This window comes from Gilbertella persicaria (assembly GCF_025201335.1).
Source record: "Gilbertella persicaria strain CBS 190.32 chromosome Unknown B0P05scaffold_12, whole genome shotgun sequence".
NCBI classification, from domain to species: Eukaryota; Fungi; Mucoromycota; class Mucoromycetes; order Mucorales; family Choanephoraceae; genus Gilbertella; species Gilbertella persicaria.
In genome coordinates, this window is record NW_026251973.1 from 425,431 (window position 1) to 439,025 (window position 13,595).

Consider the following 13,595-nt stretch of genomic DNA (forward strand, 5'->3'; position numbering starts at 1 on the left):
CGCAGCGACTTATACGAATATAGAACAATAAATGTAACAGAGCAATAGGCAGCAAGTTATATGTAATGAGTACCAGGTTTCAAGTCGCCCGAAATGAACAAATGCAATGCAAGATCAAGGGACCCAATTAGACAAATGATATGATAATAGTCTAGTATAAAGTATAAGACAATACAATTAAGGCACAGTTGTAAATCTAAGATAAAATATGGATGTCTGTATTTAAGTTGAATTGTTCTAGTGTTTATATCTATTCTGAAGTAATCATGTTGGACTTGCAAAAGTGCAAATATAACAATCCAAGTATAATCAATCTATGAGTCACTGTAAAAGTGGCACGATATGTCAAGCTTTTGCTGACTAAATGTAAAATGAGCAATATGCGCTAAAGTCTAATGTGATATAAAGTAATACAATATTTGGGATTCAAAGTAGAAGAATAAGTATTCTGTGACATAAGTAGCTGTTAGTACTTAGAGTTGGATAACGAAGGGTTCAAATATGAGTAGAAAAATAGAGTATGAAATAGTCATTTCGTAACAATATTTTACAACTAAAGTCATGTAGCGACTACATTTAAAGACCTGTTAGAAATATGCATTTAAAATAAAAATAAGAAATAATAAAGCTTGTGAATTATACGAGACTAAAGTAAAAAAAAACATGGGCTTTAATAAAGCAAATGTAATTATGAAAATAACAATAATACAATTAAGAGGGAAAAGAAAAGGCTAAACACAAAAGAAATAATATAGACACTAGGTGCAATTACAAAGTAGCACATCAAATCTAGTTTTTTGTTTTTATGAAATTTTTTCTTTGAGAAAAGAACAATACTATTTAGTGAAAATTACCATTTTGTTGTCTTAGAAAAACATTGCAATTATTTAACTGTGATTTATAGTTAACTACTTCTGATATTCTTTTTTTGAGTTATAAAACTAAAGAATCTTCATCGAAATAACATTAGATTCATTCCCTACAAACTTTTGTTTTAGAATCTACATCATTTTTCTAATTCATATAACAATGTCGTTTTGGTATTACGGAACAAAGATCAAATGTAGTATTGAAAAGCAGCCTATGTGATAATAAAAGGGTCTAACTGATTCTTTGGCATAAAAAAAAAAGGCTACCATAGAAACTGTTGCATTCTAAAAACACGCTATTGAATTCGATAATAATATGCTTAAGCAACGTGTTGACGCAATGATTTTTATAAGAAAAAACTGTTATTATCTTTGTCGAGAGCTTGAACTTGCAAATCAATGATAAGAAATATTGGTATTTGAGAATCTTTTAGCTGATAGCTTGATATGAACGGTTTCAGGCTCGGTAGAGAGCCACATAGAAAGTCACCAATGTTTAGACAGGATCAAACTGTTGATCATAATAGCTCAACTCATAACAGAGGAAAAGCAAAAAGACTAAATTAACGTACTATCAATACAGCAACATAGTCTGGTCATGATAAGACTAGAAAAAGAAGAATTAGTCTTTACTTCATTTAACGGCATGCATAGCCGAAGTGAATATCTATGGAACCAAAAAAAAAAAAAGTCCCTTATTATCTGATAATCTGATATGTTGGTACATCGGAGATCAACTCTTTAGCCACAGGAAACAATTTCTAGCTTGTAAAAAGTTAATTCTTGCATCTCTTCTTTTATTTTTTTACACTATTTTGACTTCGTAATGTGGTGGCCATCATTACCCTATATAAGAACATGGACAAATTTTTGGATACTAGGCATGGCCTATGCTTTTTTCTGTTGGTCTATTTTCATCCTATACTGTTTATACTATCAATTAAGCAAGATCCGTATATACTACATACGAAAAAAAAGAATTGTCCATAAACAAGATGACTTGACTATGCATTTGCCTGGATCCAGACTATTTCATCGTCTTGACTATGTTATTCGCATTCCTTATGTAACTGATATGATTTCTTTAAAACAAATAGCAGGCATCTTGCTTTTTAGTCTTATCAATCTGTATTTTATTTTTTTCGTATGTCCGTATGAGCCCGCACCATACCACTTGGCCATTCTTGACCGCCGCGCAGCCTTTACAGGGATGGTGGACTTGGGCCTTGTATTCTTCTTTGCTCAACGAAACTCACTACTACCCAAGATATGTGGCTTGACTTTTGAAGAGCTTATACCTTTTCACCGCATTTTCGCTCGCATTGGGTTCTTGAATTTTGTGCCACATCTTGTATATCGAGTGTAAGTACATACATATATACACATGTTGCTAATATTAGTCTCGTCAGATGGGATGGATATATAAAAAAGTACAGCATATATGACGCCTTTTTCTTTAACAAGGAATACACAACTGGCACTATAGCAACTGCTGTCTATATTGTCATGTTTGCCACTTCATTAGAATATATACGTCGACATCATTTTGAGTTATTTTATTATTGTCATATTGTTTTCCTGATTCCCGCAATCGTTTTCACTTGCTGGCATTATCCAACTTGCCTTGCATTTTATACACCAGCAGTTGCACTTTGGCTTGCTGATCGAGTGGTTCGTTCTTACAAATCATGGATAATTAAACCGTCTTTTGTTCAAGTAGAGCAAGTTACGGCGCAAACAGCAACACAAGAAGGGATTGTACGCATTCTGTTTCAAAGCAAACTCTTGAACAATTTCAAGCCCGGTCAATACATATTTGCTGCTATAGTTATTAACAAACACAAGTTTTGGGAATATCTAAACTGGCATCCTTTTACTATCTCTAAAGTCTTTGAGACCCATCAGCAAGATGTTATACATATAGAGGAGACAGCCACCAGTCTTGTGAATGAAATAACCAATCTGAACGAAAGCAGCAAGCTTCTTCAACGTAGGAGAAATGGCTACGGAAGCCAACTTGGTCAGTGTCATCAAGAATGCAGTAAGAATACAGATAAAATTAGTTCTGTTCATATCAAATCGCTTGGTACCAAGACACAAGATCTCTTAAATGCTTCTGTTGATAACAACAAATTATCAAATGATCTTAAGATTTATATTGATGGTCTGTATGGACCTCAACTTCCATATCAAGATTACCCTATTCTTGCATTGTTCGCAACTGGGATTGGTGTGACACCCGCGTTAGCCATTATCCAAGATATTGTAAAAAAGAGATCGAAAGGTGTACGCACTATAGTTAGTGATCGTATTTATCTCTGTTGGGCTATCAGAGTGAGTGGTAAGATAAAAAAAAATACTTCTAAGCATATACTTATGCTTGCATAGACGAAATCGATCCTTTTATGGAAATGTTTACAGAATGGGAAAATCAAATCAAGACAGCTGTTCTGCCAATTCACTTGAGTGTTGATATCTATATAACAAGAATGAAGAGACAAAGCCATCCTATCGGGCAATATAAAGGTTTCAAACTAAAGTTTGGTGAACGACCGCAAGTGGATACAGAGATGGAAAAAATCAAAGTGGAAAATAAGCATCGTTATAGAGTGTGGGCACATGTTTGTGGCTCCACTCCTTTTACACGCAACGTTATTAATGCAGCACTTCGTGTCAATTTTCATGTTCACCATGAAACCTTTGAATTTTGACCCAATAATAAAGAGCAACCTGCTCGGCCTGAATATTCAAATTGGTTATGTGACTGATATTGAATCCAGGAAAAAATCATACATCGTGTTACACTGTTTAAAAAAAAGAAAAAGGGTCGAGAACCCTCCTCCCAAAAAATATATTAAAGACACAATCGAATGGTACGACATGAAGTAATAACAACTTTTTTCTTTACTTGAGATTAAGCTTCTTATACATAATTGAAGAATGAAAACGAGAGACAAAGTAGAAAATTATTTTTCGGAAGAAACAGGAGTAATTGTTTAACGATTTGAGTCAGCTGTACGAGGCAAGAAATGGTAGATTTACATAAGTTTTTGACAGAATGGAGATGTTTCTTGAGCAAGACTTTTGTCATAACAGAGAGACCAGCGGCAATCGCAGACATGGCATCCTTATGGTGCCTAGCTTTTTCGCATCTGACGGCCGGACAGATAGAATTTAGACATTCTGGACTTTTTAATGGGGGACGTATAGATTTGATACAATCTTTGGTTGCTCCTCTCTTGATTTCACCTGCTTGAAACAATAAAAGTTGCGTATAGTTTATGTGTTTCCTAGAATGCTACAAATAAATGCATTAATTGTATTTTATACAATTCAGTATCACTATGGCTTACGATAAAATAATCTACCAAAGCCTTTGTGTTGGAAAGCTAGACTTCTTTTACAAGCATCAATTTTTCTTCGTATCAGATCACACGAGATTTCACTAGAAAAAAGTATAGTTTTTAGGCAACCTATACGACAATCGTTTAGCCTTGCCGGATTCTAGACAACTCAGAGTTCGCTTCTTCGCGCTGTAAAGTTACAACTGATGTGTGGTGTTTGAATACAAAATATATGCATAGATCTTTTAGTTTTGTAAAAAGACTATCAGCTAGGGATACCCAGTGTTTTTTTTTCTAGAAAAATATAAAAATGTCTGACTTAAAGTACTCATGTTTGATCTTTTATATGGTTTTACGTTCATTTACAAGACTGAATCAAATAAAACGTTTTACTAGGTTTCTATTTTAAAAAAATAAAAACAACGAAGGCTCAAAATGCTGTACAAGACACCGAACATTTGTAAACAATGCAACCTTGTCTGGTGATTGTTCATGTTGTCCTAGTATGCAAATATTACAAGACATTGTGGAACCATGAAGACACAGTGTGAATCTCATTTTTTTTCTGAGAAGGCAACAATGTGTCTTCAGTAATCAGTATTTCAGCCATTTTACTGAACACAGTTCTCTCACTAAATAAAAGCTTTTATAGGTGAGTTATCTAAACATCCTTTCTAGTCTATAGTCATTTACAGATATCAGTCTGCATGTCAATATCAAATAGAAAAACTTTAGCATCGAGATAGCCTACAAACCGTAGTAACTACAGGGCAACCATAAAATAAGTATTTATAGTTCCTAATAAGGTCCAAAAGAGTTGTTCCATTCGCCCGGGTTTCACATATAAAAAAAAATATATATATATTGAAACCCAATCATTTCAAATTAAATAGAAAGGATCCATCATTTTCTTTTTTCTCTTTTTTCTTTTGTTTACTCATGTTTCGTAAAGCAAAAAGACTGTCCCAAAGACTCGGTTTAAACAAAGAAAGATGTACAGGTAGAGACAAGAAGAAAGACGAATTAAACGACAGCAAGTTGAATGAAAAACATTCGCGGCGTATATCCCCATTTGTCATGACAGCCAATAAGGCTAGTGCTGTTAGTGATATCGAAGATGATGATTCCTTAAGTACAAAAAGCACAGAAAGTGTAGAATTAAAGCCGATGTTAAACACGACAAGACCTTCTCTGCCAAAATGTCAAACTGCACCTATCTTCAACGCATCTGATGATGCGATACAGCGTCGATTGAATATGATGGACACAAACAACCTTGAACTACTTCTTTCAATGGAAACTCAAGCGAGAATGGATGCGCAAGCAGAAAGAGAAGCAGAAAGACAACAACAACAACAACAACAGCAACAACAGCAACAAGAAAGCGTATTGACACCGCGTCGTCCTACACGTATCAAGTTTGAATTGCCTGCTACACCCCCTCGTTCTAGATCACCAGCTCGATTAGCTTATCCAAGAGCTAGACCTATTCGTTCTTTGCCTGAAGAAAGCCTAACTGCTAATGCTGCTAGACATCCAATCAACAAAACCAGAAGAGCAGGCTGGCGTAACTTATTTAGTGATCGAGATGAAGATGAATCTATACCTATTCCTATCACTATTGGAACTAGAGTTAGATTGCTGAAAAGACCTTTACCTACTTTTGGTTATGTTCGATTTATTGGAGGTGTGCATTTTGGTAAAGGAGAATGGGTCGGTGTTGAACTAGATCATGGAGGTATGTATTGCTGCTTTTGAATATTTGTTTGATCTTGTACTAATGTGTGTATTAGTGGGCAACTGTGATGGAAGTATTAATGGCGAGAGCTATTTTGAAACGGACCCTAATCGTGGTACCTTTGTCAAACGTCATGATCTAGAAGCTGCAACAGACTAATAAGATATTTATGCGAATGATACCCTTGTCGCTCATACGATTACTTTTTTTTTTGTATATTATTTCTATTAACTACTTTATACACTTTAATATATCTTTAATGCACAGTAGTACTTGTTTTTCTTTCTTTTTTTATTTGCAGTAATAAAAAAGGTACATTTTACACTAAAATGAACCTTTAAGAAGTATATATAGATATAGATATATATATATTTTTACATATTGTTTGAGGAGGACATGTCAAAGTCTTCTGAAGAAGAGGAGGAAGTAGAAACAAATTCAAGTGATGGTATATTTAAGCCAGAAGTATTTGATGTCCCTGTAGGTAAACCTAGTTGTTCTCGTAGTGCGTTGTTTTCTTGTTGTATACTTTGAATGTATTCAATGGCATATCGCAGCACTTTAGCACGATGACATTTTTCACCTCCGCTTTTTTCGATAGAGGATCTTGGTACCAAATCAGAAAGTTGGTTTACTAATGTATTCTAAGGATATACTTAGTTTATAAACATTTGTCTAATACTGAAGCATACCAAGTTATCTCTTCTTCTTCTTTCTACTCTATTATGCGTTTCTCTTCTTTGTCGAATACGTGACATAGCTGTGTCACTATCAATGCTAATTTTATTTAATATGTTCACGCCATGTACAACAAGTTTTGTAGGCTGTTTATCTGTCTGGTTTAATTTTCGTGCCATCATATCAGGATCATATATCTTGATTCGCTCTTGTAATGGATAAGTTGCTCTTCTTTCTGAAATAGACATTTTAGGTGAATCATTGGATGATGAGAAAGACATAGTTTAGAAGAAGAAAAAATGGGAGAAAGAAAAGCAATCTCTTTGACCTGAAGATCATTATTTATATATAGAAAAAAACTAAAATTTTCTACAGTGGCTGAAAAGAATGAGGGAAAGAACGTGTATCTTACCGCCTAGGCGAAATTGCCTCAAAATTACCTCATTAGGGAGTTTCATTATTTGAGCCCTTTTCTTTTTTTAAAAAGAGAGAATTTCATAAGCAAATGGCAAAATGTGAGCTTCATGACAGTCACGCTTGACATCCTTAGTGATACCTTTGCTACATGAGTGATTTTTATTGCACTGAATGACCAGTAAAAGAGAAATAAATACAAATGATCGTTTTTTAGGTTACTCAAGAAAGGATGATTTATATGAAAAACAATTCTCCTCAGTCATAATATGCCAAGGTAGTTCGCTAGCATGATTTATATAAAGGCCTTTACCTTTCTTATTCATGAAAAAAGGTAATTTCATTTTTACTGTAGTTAAGGTTTAAATAAGATAAAAGTTTCCATGAACATCTTCTCATCAAATCACTCCAAAGAGTTAAATCATTCATCATGTTGGTTCAAAAAAAACAAGATTGATTGGCACTTTATGTTTATTTTCAAGGCAAAATAAGTGTGTTTGTGAAAAAACGAATTTAAATGAAGCTTTTTGTTATCCTTGATGTTAATTATATAGAGGCAGAATATCATTTCAATCATATCAAATATTCTGCCTTTATATAACAGAATCACTTCGTCCACTCCTAAAAGTGACCAGTTTCGTATATATATATATAATGATTTCATTAAATGCCGCAAAGGATAATGCAAATCTGGAAATGAATGTAATCCTTCTTAGTCCATTGGTTTAACTAACAATACGATTGTTTCCTTAAAATATCAGGCAAATACGCAGGGTTGCATAGTCACACAAGGAGTATAAAGCCTGCTCATACACGCATAAATGCCCCAAATGCCTACAAGCAATGTTTACTAACATCCATGGTACCTTTGGGATTAGTTTGAACCAAAAGAAGCGACTTGTAAAAAATGGCCAAAAACCTCTCAAAGGCAAAGTGTACTCATGAAAATCCTTAATTTAACAACTCTTGTTCTACTTTTTCATGCTACAAGACGAAAAATAAAGCTATCAATACACATAAGTATTTATAATGTGCATCAAAAGCTCTAGTTTTTGGTGAATGCGTTTGCTTGCCAATTGTACTGTAGAAATGGTATGATGGGAGCCAAAAACCTTGTAAACGTTTATGCCTAATTGCTCAATATTTTAGTAGCAAAGTCAATGTGATTTTTACATTAAAAGACTCAGAAAGCAAAGATGTACAGCTTTTGTCACTGTGCTAAAGCCAAATAACTGCGTCTTTATACAGCTTTAAGCAAAAACTTGATATAGATGCAGCTTTTTTTTTCTTTCAAGATTTTTATTATTGTTTCGCATAAAGTTACCCTAATGGCACTCAAGACGCGGGCACAATCCATACGGAATTATAGTATGCAATTATGCTACAGATCAACTAAATAGAATAAAACGAAAGGCCTGCCATTGTTATGAGTGGAAAAAAGGTAAGAGAAGGATTACTGTCTTGTGTGTACTTGCTTTTCATCTGCAAGCAGCTGTAAAGAAGTACGTGTTTGTTGTAGGATGGAGTAGGCATCAAAGGAGACGTTGTCAATGACAAATATCCAGTGTGCTTTCCAGACTTGCGAAAGGGCGGTAATGACAATGTCAACAACAGTTGAATTTTTCTTTTGTGAATAATCTATTCTTGAGAAGTCTAGTGTAATAAGTGCTTAAATGACATCTTCGACAGTGGTTGTAGGTCAAAGGAATTCCAGAAAAACTTCTTTGGTGGACAAAAGAAAAGGAGATGTTTTTCATTTTCAAGATGAATAGTGCAAATTGGACAAAGAGGCGAGGGGAATGTATCAGGAATTATAGGGTGAAGAAATTGTCTTGTAGGTAGTTTGGAAACAAGGAATCGGTACATCATATTACGAGCAACTGGTAGCAGAGACCAGCTCCAAAAACCGACCCAAAAGGCACTAGCGGTAGCTTACAAGCGCTCTGGGGCAGATGTAGCACTCTGGAAAGTTAACCGAACTCCTTTGTCGATACCCTGATGATTGGTCCAGTCAGGGTAGCAAATTTGAAAGAGTTGAAAAATGGAACAAACGACAATGATGAAGGTGATGGAAAAGTAGACAGTACCTCTGCAGTAGGAGTTTGGCAATGTTTGACAAAGAAAAGAAAGGATCGGTACTTGTTACTCTCTAGCCCTTAGATGATCTGGAGGTAGCATTTTTTGAACTTTTGCGGAATATGATCCGGATGTTTCCAACGGATTAACTTAAGATCTTGGCCGAACAACATGAATGCTTGAACCGGAACGAATTGGATCTGTTTAGGTAATGACGGAAGTCGTGGTCTTAAAGATTGTAAAACGGCCTTCATCGGTAACCTAAGACATGCTTGGTGAGATAGGTTCATCTGGTCAAAATCTCGAGACAAAGGATCTATTGAGGTATATAATAGATCGATTGTTAAAATAAGTTTACCGCACCCAAAGTGAAAAGTTCTAGTGTGTCTATTCAAAGGAAAGAGCAAAGGAATAGCAACCTCATAATAGCCAGAAATATTTTGAATATGCCTTGTGAGCATATGATACCAGTGTGCATTGGTAGAGCGATTCAGCAGAGGGATGAACCAGCGACTACAAAGCACTTCTCTTTGCAATAAGGGATCAAGAACTCCCACACCGCCATCTTCTTTCGGCAGAGTCCAAGTCAACCAAGCAATTTTTGGAAAGATCCTAGAGTTTAGGAACTGTTGTGCTAAAGACCGGATTCGAGAAATCTCAGTCTTCGTGAACGACGTCACACAAAGAAGATACCAACATTTGGATAATATCAAGGTATTAACCATCGTGGCACGGCCTAACACTGACAAGGAACGGGCAAAGTGTATCGAGCAGGCAGTTTTTATCTTTAACAGTAAGGTTTCAAAATAATTTTGTCTTTGTGCAACTGATTGGATCAGTGGAAAGCCTAAGTAAATGATAGGTTGTGCATCAACAGAAGACTGAATATGTTGTATCTTTAGTGGTAGCAGGTAACTATGCCAAAACGACCAGGAGTTTGTATCAGATAAAGATAGAGCCTCAATCTTGTTAAAGTTGATTTTTACATTTGATGCGCTACAATATGTAGATATATGTCGTTACAGTATTACTAGGTCATTCGGGTCATGTACAAATACTAAAGCATCATCTGCATAGCAAAGAATTTTAGTCGCTATAGGAGCAGGGGGAGGGGGGAAGAGTCAGGTCTTGGTGTTTGCAGTCGAAACTGATATTCTTTGAACCCACCATCTTGTACAATTGAGCGTAGAAATAGGTCAAATGTCAAGTTATACAAAACTGGTGATAATGGATCACCTTGTTTTAATCCTCTTCGTTTCTTGATTTCTTTAGTGAAGAACCCATTAACGTTAATTTTGATCTTGTTTTTTTGAGAGCAATTTGTGCATTGTATCAGCAATCACTTCCAGAAAACCATAGCCTATCAGCACTCTTTTAAGGTATGTAAGATATATCCAATCGTAGGCCTTCTCTTGATCAAGTAAAAGCGCTAAATCGTGGTCCCTACGTCTGTCCTGTGTTGTATTTTGCTGTACTCTGGCTTGTGCGTCTTCCATTATACTCTGGATTATTACTCCATTTTCTGCGATAGATCTTCCTGGCATAAAACCAAGTTGAAATTGAGTAATCAATTGTGGAGCAATTATCATTATGCGGCGGTTTAGTATCCTTGTAAAGATCTTATAGCCCGTGTTAGCCAGTGTAATCGGTCTATGGTTCTTCATGTCGGATAGACTGCCTTTCTTAGGTAGTAACACCATCAATGATTCGTTTCATGACATTGGAAGACTACCAGCTAAACTATCATTATACACATCCGTAACCAATGAATGAAGACTTGGGTGTTCCATGATGATTCAAGATTTCATATGGAAGACCATCTGTGCCAGGGCTACTTTGTCTTGGAGTTCGTTTGAATTCTTCAAATATTTCATTCATAGAGATACTCAACATCATAATGTCTCTTTGACTGTCATTCAATTACATATTGTCAGGAATTTTAGCAATCAGTCTGTTCATAGCATGGTAGTTGGGAGGATCCGGAGTATATAAGTTAGAATAGAATTGTTGCACTATTCTCTCTTTAGCCTCTTGATCTCCACAAAGTTCACCACTGACAGAATCTCGTAGATCGCCTACTGATTTTTGATGTGTTCGTGCTTTGATCAACCTGTTTAGAAAGCCGGGAGGCTTCTCGCCTTTTTCACGCCAACGTTTTCCTGCTCTCAGAGCGTCTATTTCTGCAGCTTCTTCTTGCAATGCTCCCAATTGTTTTTCTACTATGGGTAGTGTCCAATTCACTATATCACGATGTTTCTGATGTTGAAGGATTTTGTTACGTTTTCGTTTAATCTTTTAACCTGTTTGTTTCTCCAATCGACTGTCTCCAATTGAAATGATTTGATAAACAGTTTGACTTTGGCTTTAATCCAGTCCCAATTCTTCTGAGCACCACAGTGGTGTCTCTACTTCTGAAGTTACAGAACTAGTATATCCAAGAAAGCAACTAGTTGTTGTCTAAACTCTTTCTTTTTCGCCAAGTTAGAATTTGCCTTCCATGCTCCTGGCCCTCTAGTACTTTCTTTGTTCAAGTTAAATTTAACTGCTAGCAGAGCATGATCTGTCCAAGTAAGAGACACAAACGTCCGTTCCACGCTCTCTATATTTGTCTGCAATCTATGGCAGCAATACACGTAATCAATGATAGAAGTCGCATTTGAGCCTTGCTATGTTATCTGTTTGTCATTGCAAAAGCAATCATAAGTGAGGTTTGCAACAAACCTATCCATTCTGCTGGTGGGCCTTTCACAGATCTATACAAATTTTGTTTTTTCATATTATAATTGAAGCCTTTAAGGATGACGGTGTTGTATAATTCACTGGTCAAATATAGCTGTACCATTACATCTTCCATCATGTTGTTGAAAAATGTTGCCTTGATCCAAGCGCTTTGAGTTGCTGGAGCATATATATTTAAAATATAAAGAAATGGGACAGGACTAGAAGAATCATCCGTAGTTTCTTCTACTAGGTGTAAAACCACTAGAATGTATCTTCCCGCCACATCTGTGCATACTGACTTGAGCATATATTGAGGATTGAGTGAGACAATTCCACAATGTTGAGTCCATAAGGCAGAGTTCGTTTGGAACTGCATATTTAGTGATTCATAATTTGAGCATTATCGGTATGTGCTTCTTGGAAAGCGATAATGTCAAGGTCTAAGGAGCGAAGATATCGAATAAAAAGTTTTTGCTGAGAGGGATTAGAGGTTTTTCGTAGGCTGCGGCAGTCAAGTGTTGCAACTCTTATTTTACATGTGTTGGACATATTTAATGGATATTGCAGTGTGTTTAGAGTTGGTCGCTAAGACCACCTTGTCCTAGTTCCATAGTTGTAACTGAATTCATAAAGGCTAATTGTGCTTCTGTGAATTGAAGCTTTGCGTTGGCTAGTTGTTCTAGCTGCTCCCAGATGTAAGACACTGGTTGCTGATTCTCAATCATTCGTATCTATTCGCTGGTCAAAATCAAATGCTGTTGTTTCAAGAATTGGATCTGCTCAAAGTTCCAATTCATTGCGTCTCTGTCAACATTTGTCACAGTAGGACGACCCTGACTAACCTCATCCCCTGCGTTTTGTATACGGAAACGCTTGTATTTGCTTGGAGTCTCTGAGGTTGTAATACAGAGAGAACGAATAGGAGAGGGTGTCTCTTGAGCAGCCTTTGGCCTCTCGGGTTCAGAGGTCTCAACATCCATGTTATCCTCTTCTTCCTCTTTTTCCTCAGCAGTGACAGGAGTGACTTCCTTAGGTTTTACAGTATTTACCGGCGTCTTACAGTCCTTAGAAACAATGATTTTGGCCTTTTTGTTAGGAGCCGCGATCGTCTCAATTATGTTACTACGTGGACATTGTCTCATCATATGACCTTTCTCATTACAATTAAAACACTTCATGTAGTTCTTCAAGTCAGGACAGTCTGCACGACAATGATCAGAAGCTTGACAGAGTCTACAAATGTCTGGCATATTTTCCCGTTGAAGTAATGCCTGGCGAATCTCTCCATCATCGTCCATCCAAGGAATGACCCTTTAAAGCGGTTCAAAAGGAAGGTCATTGGCGTCGGCTGGGGTAAGGTTCAATGCCGCATAGCCTTGCCCAGTAAAACAGTCATGGCTTCTATTAATCCCAAGATCCGACACTCGACTATATTCGAACAAGCAATTTTCCATATCCTTCCTCATTCGTTGAGGGGCCTTTAGAGGAAGTCTATCCAACTTGAAGCGCACAATCTTTGCGTTGTCAGGTAAACTAAGGAAACCTCTAACGAAGGTTCCATCCTCCAAACGGATGTCCGTGTTCAAAATGGCCTTATATCCGGGTGAATCTTTTGTCCATGAAGTTTCAATAAACGAACGATTAAGATATCTGCGGGTAGAAGGGAGTCTATCGCAGTAATCGTCGCAGCCGTTTTCTTCATCAGCATCTTTATTAAAGACTTGAAGTGCTTTTCGTAGCATATGAGCATCTTTA

General features: G+C 36.3%; 3 protein-coding genes across 3 annotated transcripts; 2 read left to right on the forward strand and 1 right to left on the reverse strand.

Moving 5' to 3' along the window:
• Nucleotides 1-1,695: 1,695 nt before the first annotated feature.
• Nucleotides 1,696-3,580, forward strand: B0P05DRAFT_578428 (ferric reductase like transmembrane component-domain-containing protein; the record flags this gene model as incomplete). The annotated part of the gene is made up of 4 exons (XM_051581855.1): nucleotides 1,696-2,231; nucleotides 2,279-2,859; nucleotides 2,923-3,210; nucleotides 3,258-3,580. The coding sequence occupies 4 exons, from the start codon at nucleotides 1,696-1,698 to the stop codon at nucleotides 3,578-3,580; spliced, it is 1,728 nt and encodes a 575-aa protein (XP_051436642.1).
• A 1,451-nt stretch (nucleotides 3,581-5,031) lies between these two features.
• On the forward strand, nucleotides 5,032-6,275 carry B0P05DRAFT_535286 (CAP Gly-rich domain-containing protein). The gene is made up of 2 exons (XM_051577418.1): nucleotides 5,032-5,951; nucleotides 6,007-6,275. Exons 1-2 carry the CDS (start codon nucleotides 5,153-5,155, stop codon nucleotides 6,108-6,110), a joined length of 903 nt encoding a protein of 300 aa, XP_051436643.1. The 5' UTR covers nucleotides 5,032-5,152; the 3' UTR covers nucleotides 6,111-6,275.
• Nucleotides 6,276-6,982, reverse strand: B0P05DRAFT_535288 (uncharacterized protein). The gene is made up of 2 exons (XM_051577419.1): nucleotides 6,644-6,982; nucleotides 6,276-6,595 (listed from the first exon to the last, which is right to left on the reverse strand). Exons 1-2 carry the CDS (start codon nucleotides 6,908-6,910, stop codon nucleotides 6,326-6,328), a joined length of 537 nt encoding a protein of 178 aa, XP_051436644.1. The 5' UTR covers nucleotides 6,911-6,982; the 3' UTR covers nucleotides 6,276-6,325.
• Between the last annotated feature and the right edge of the window lie 6,613 nt (nucleotides 6,983-13,595).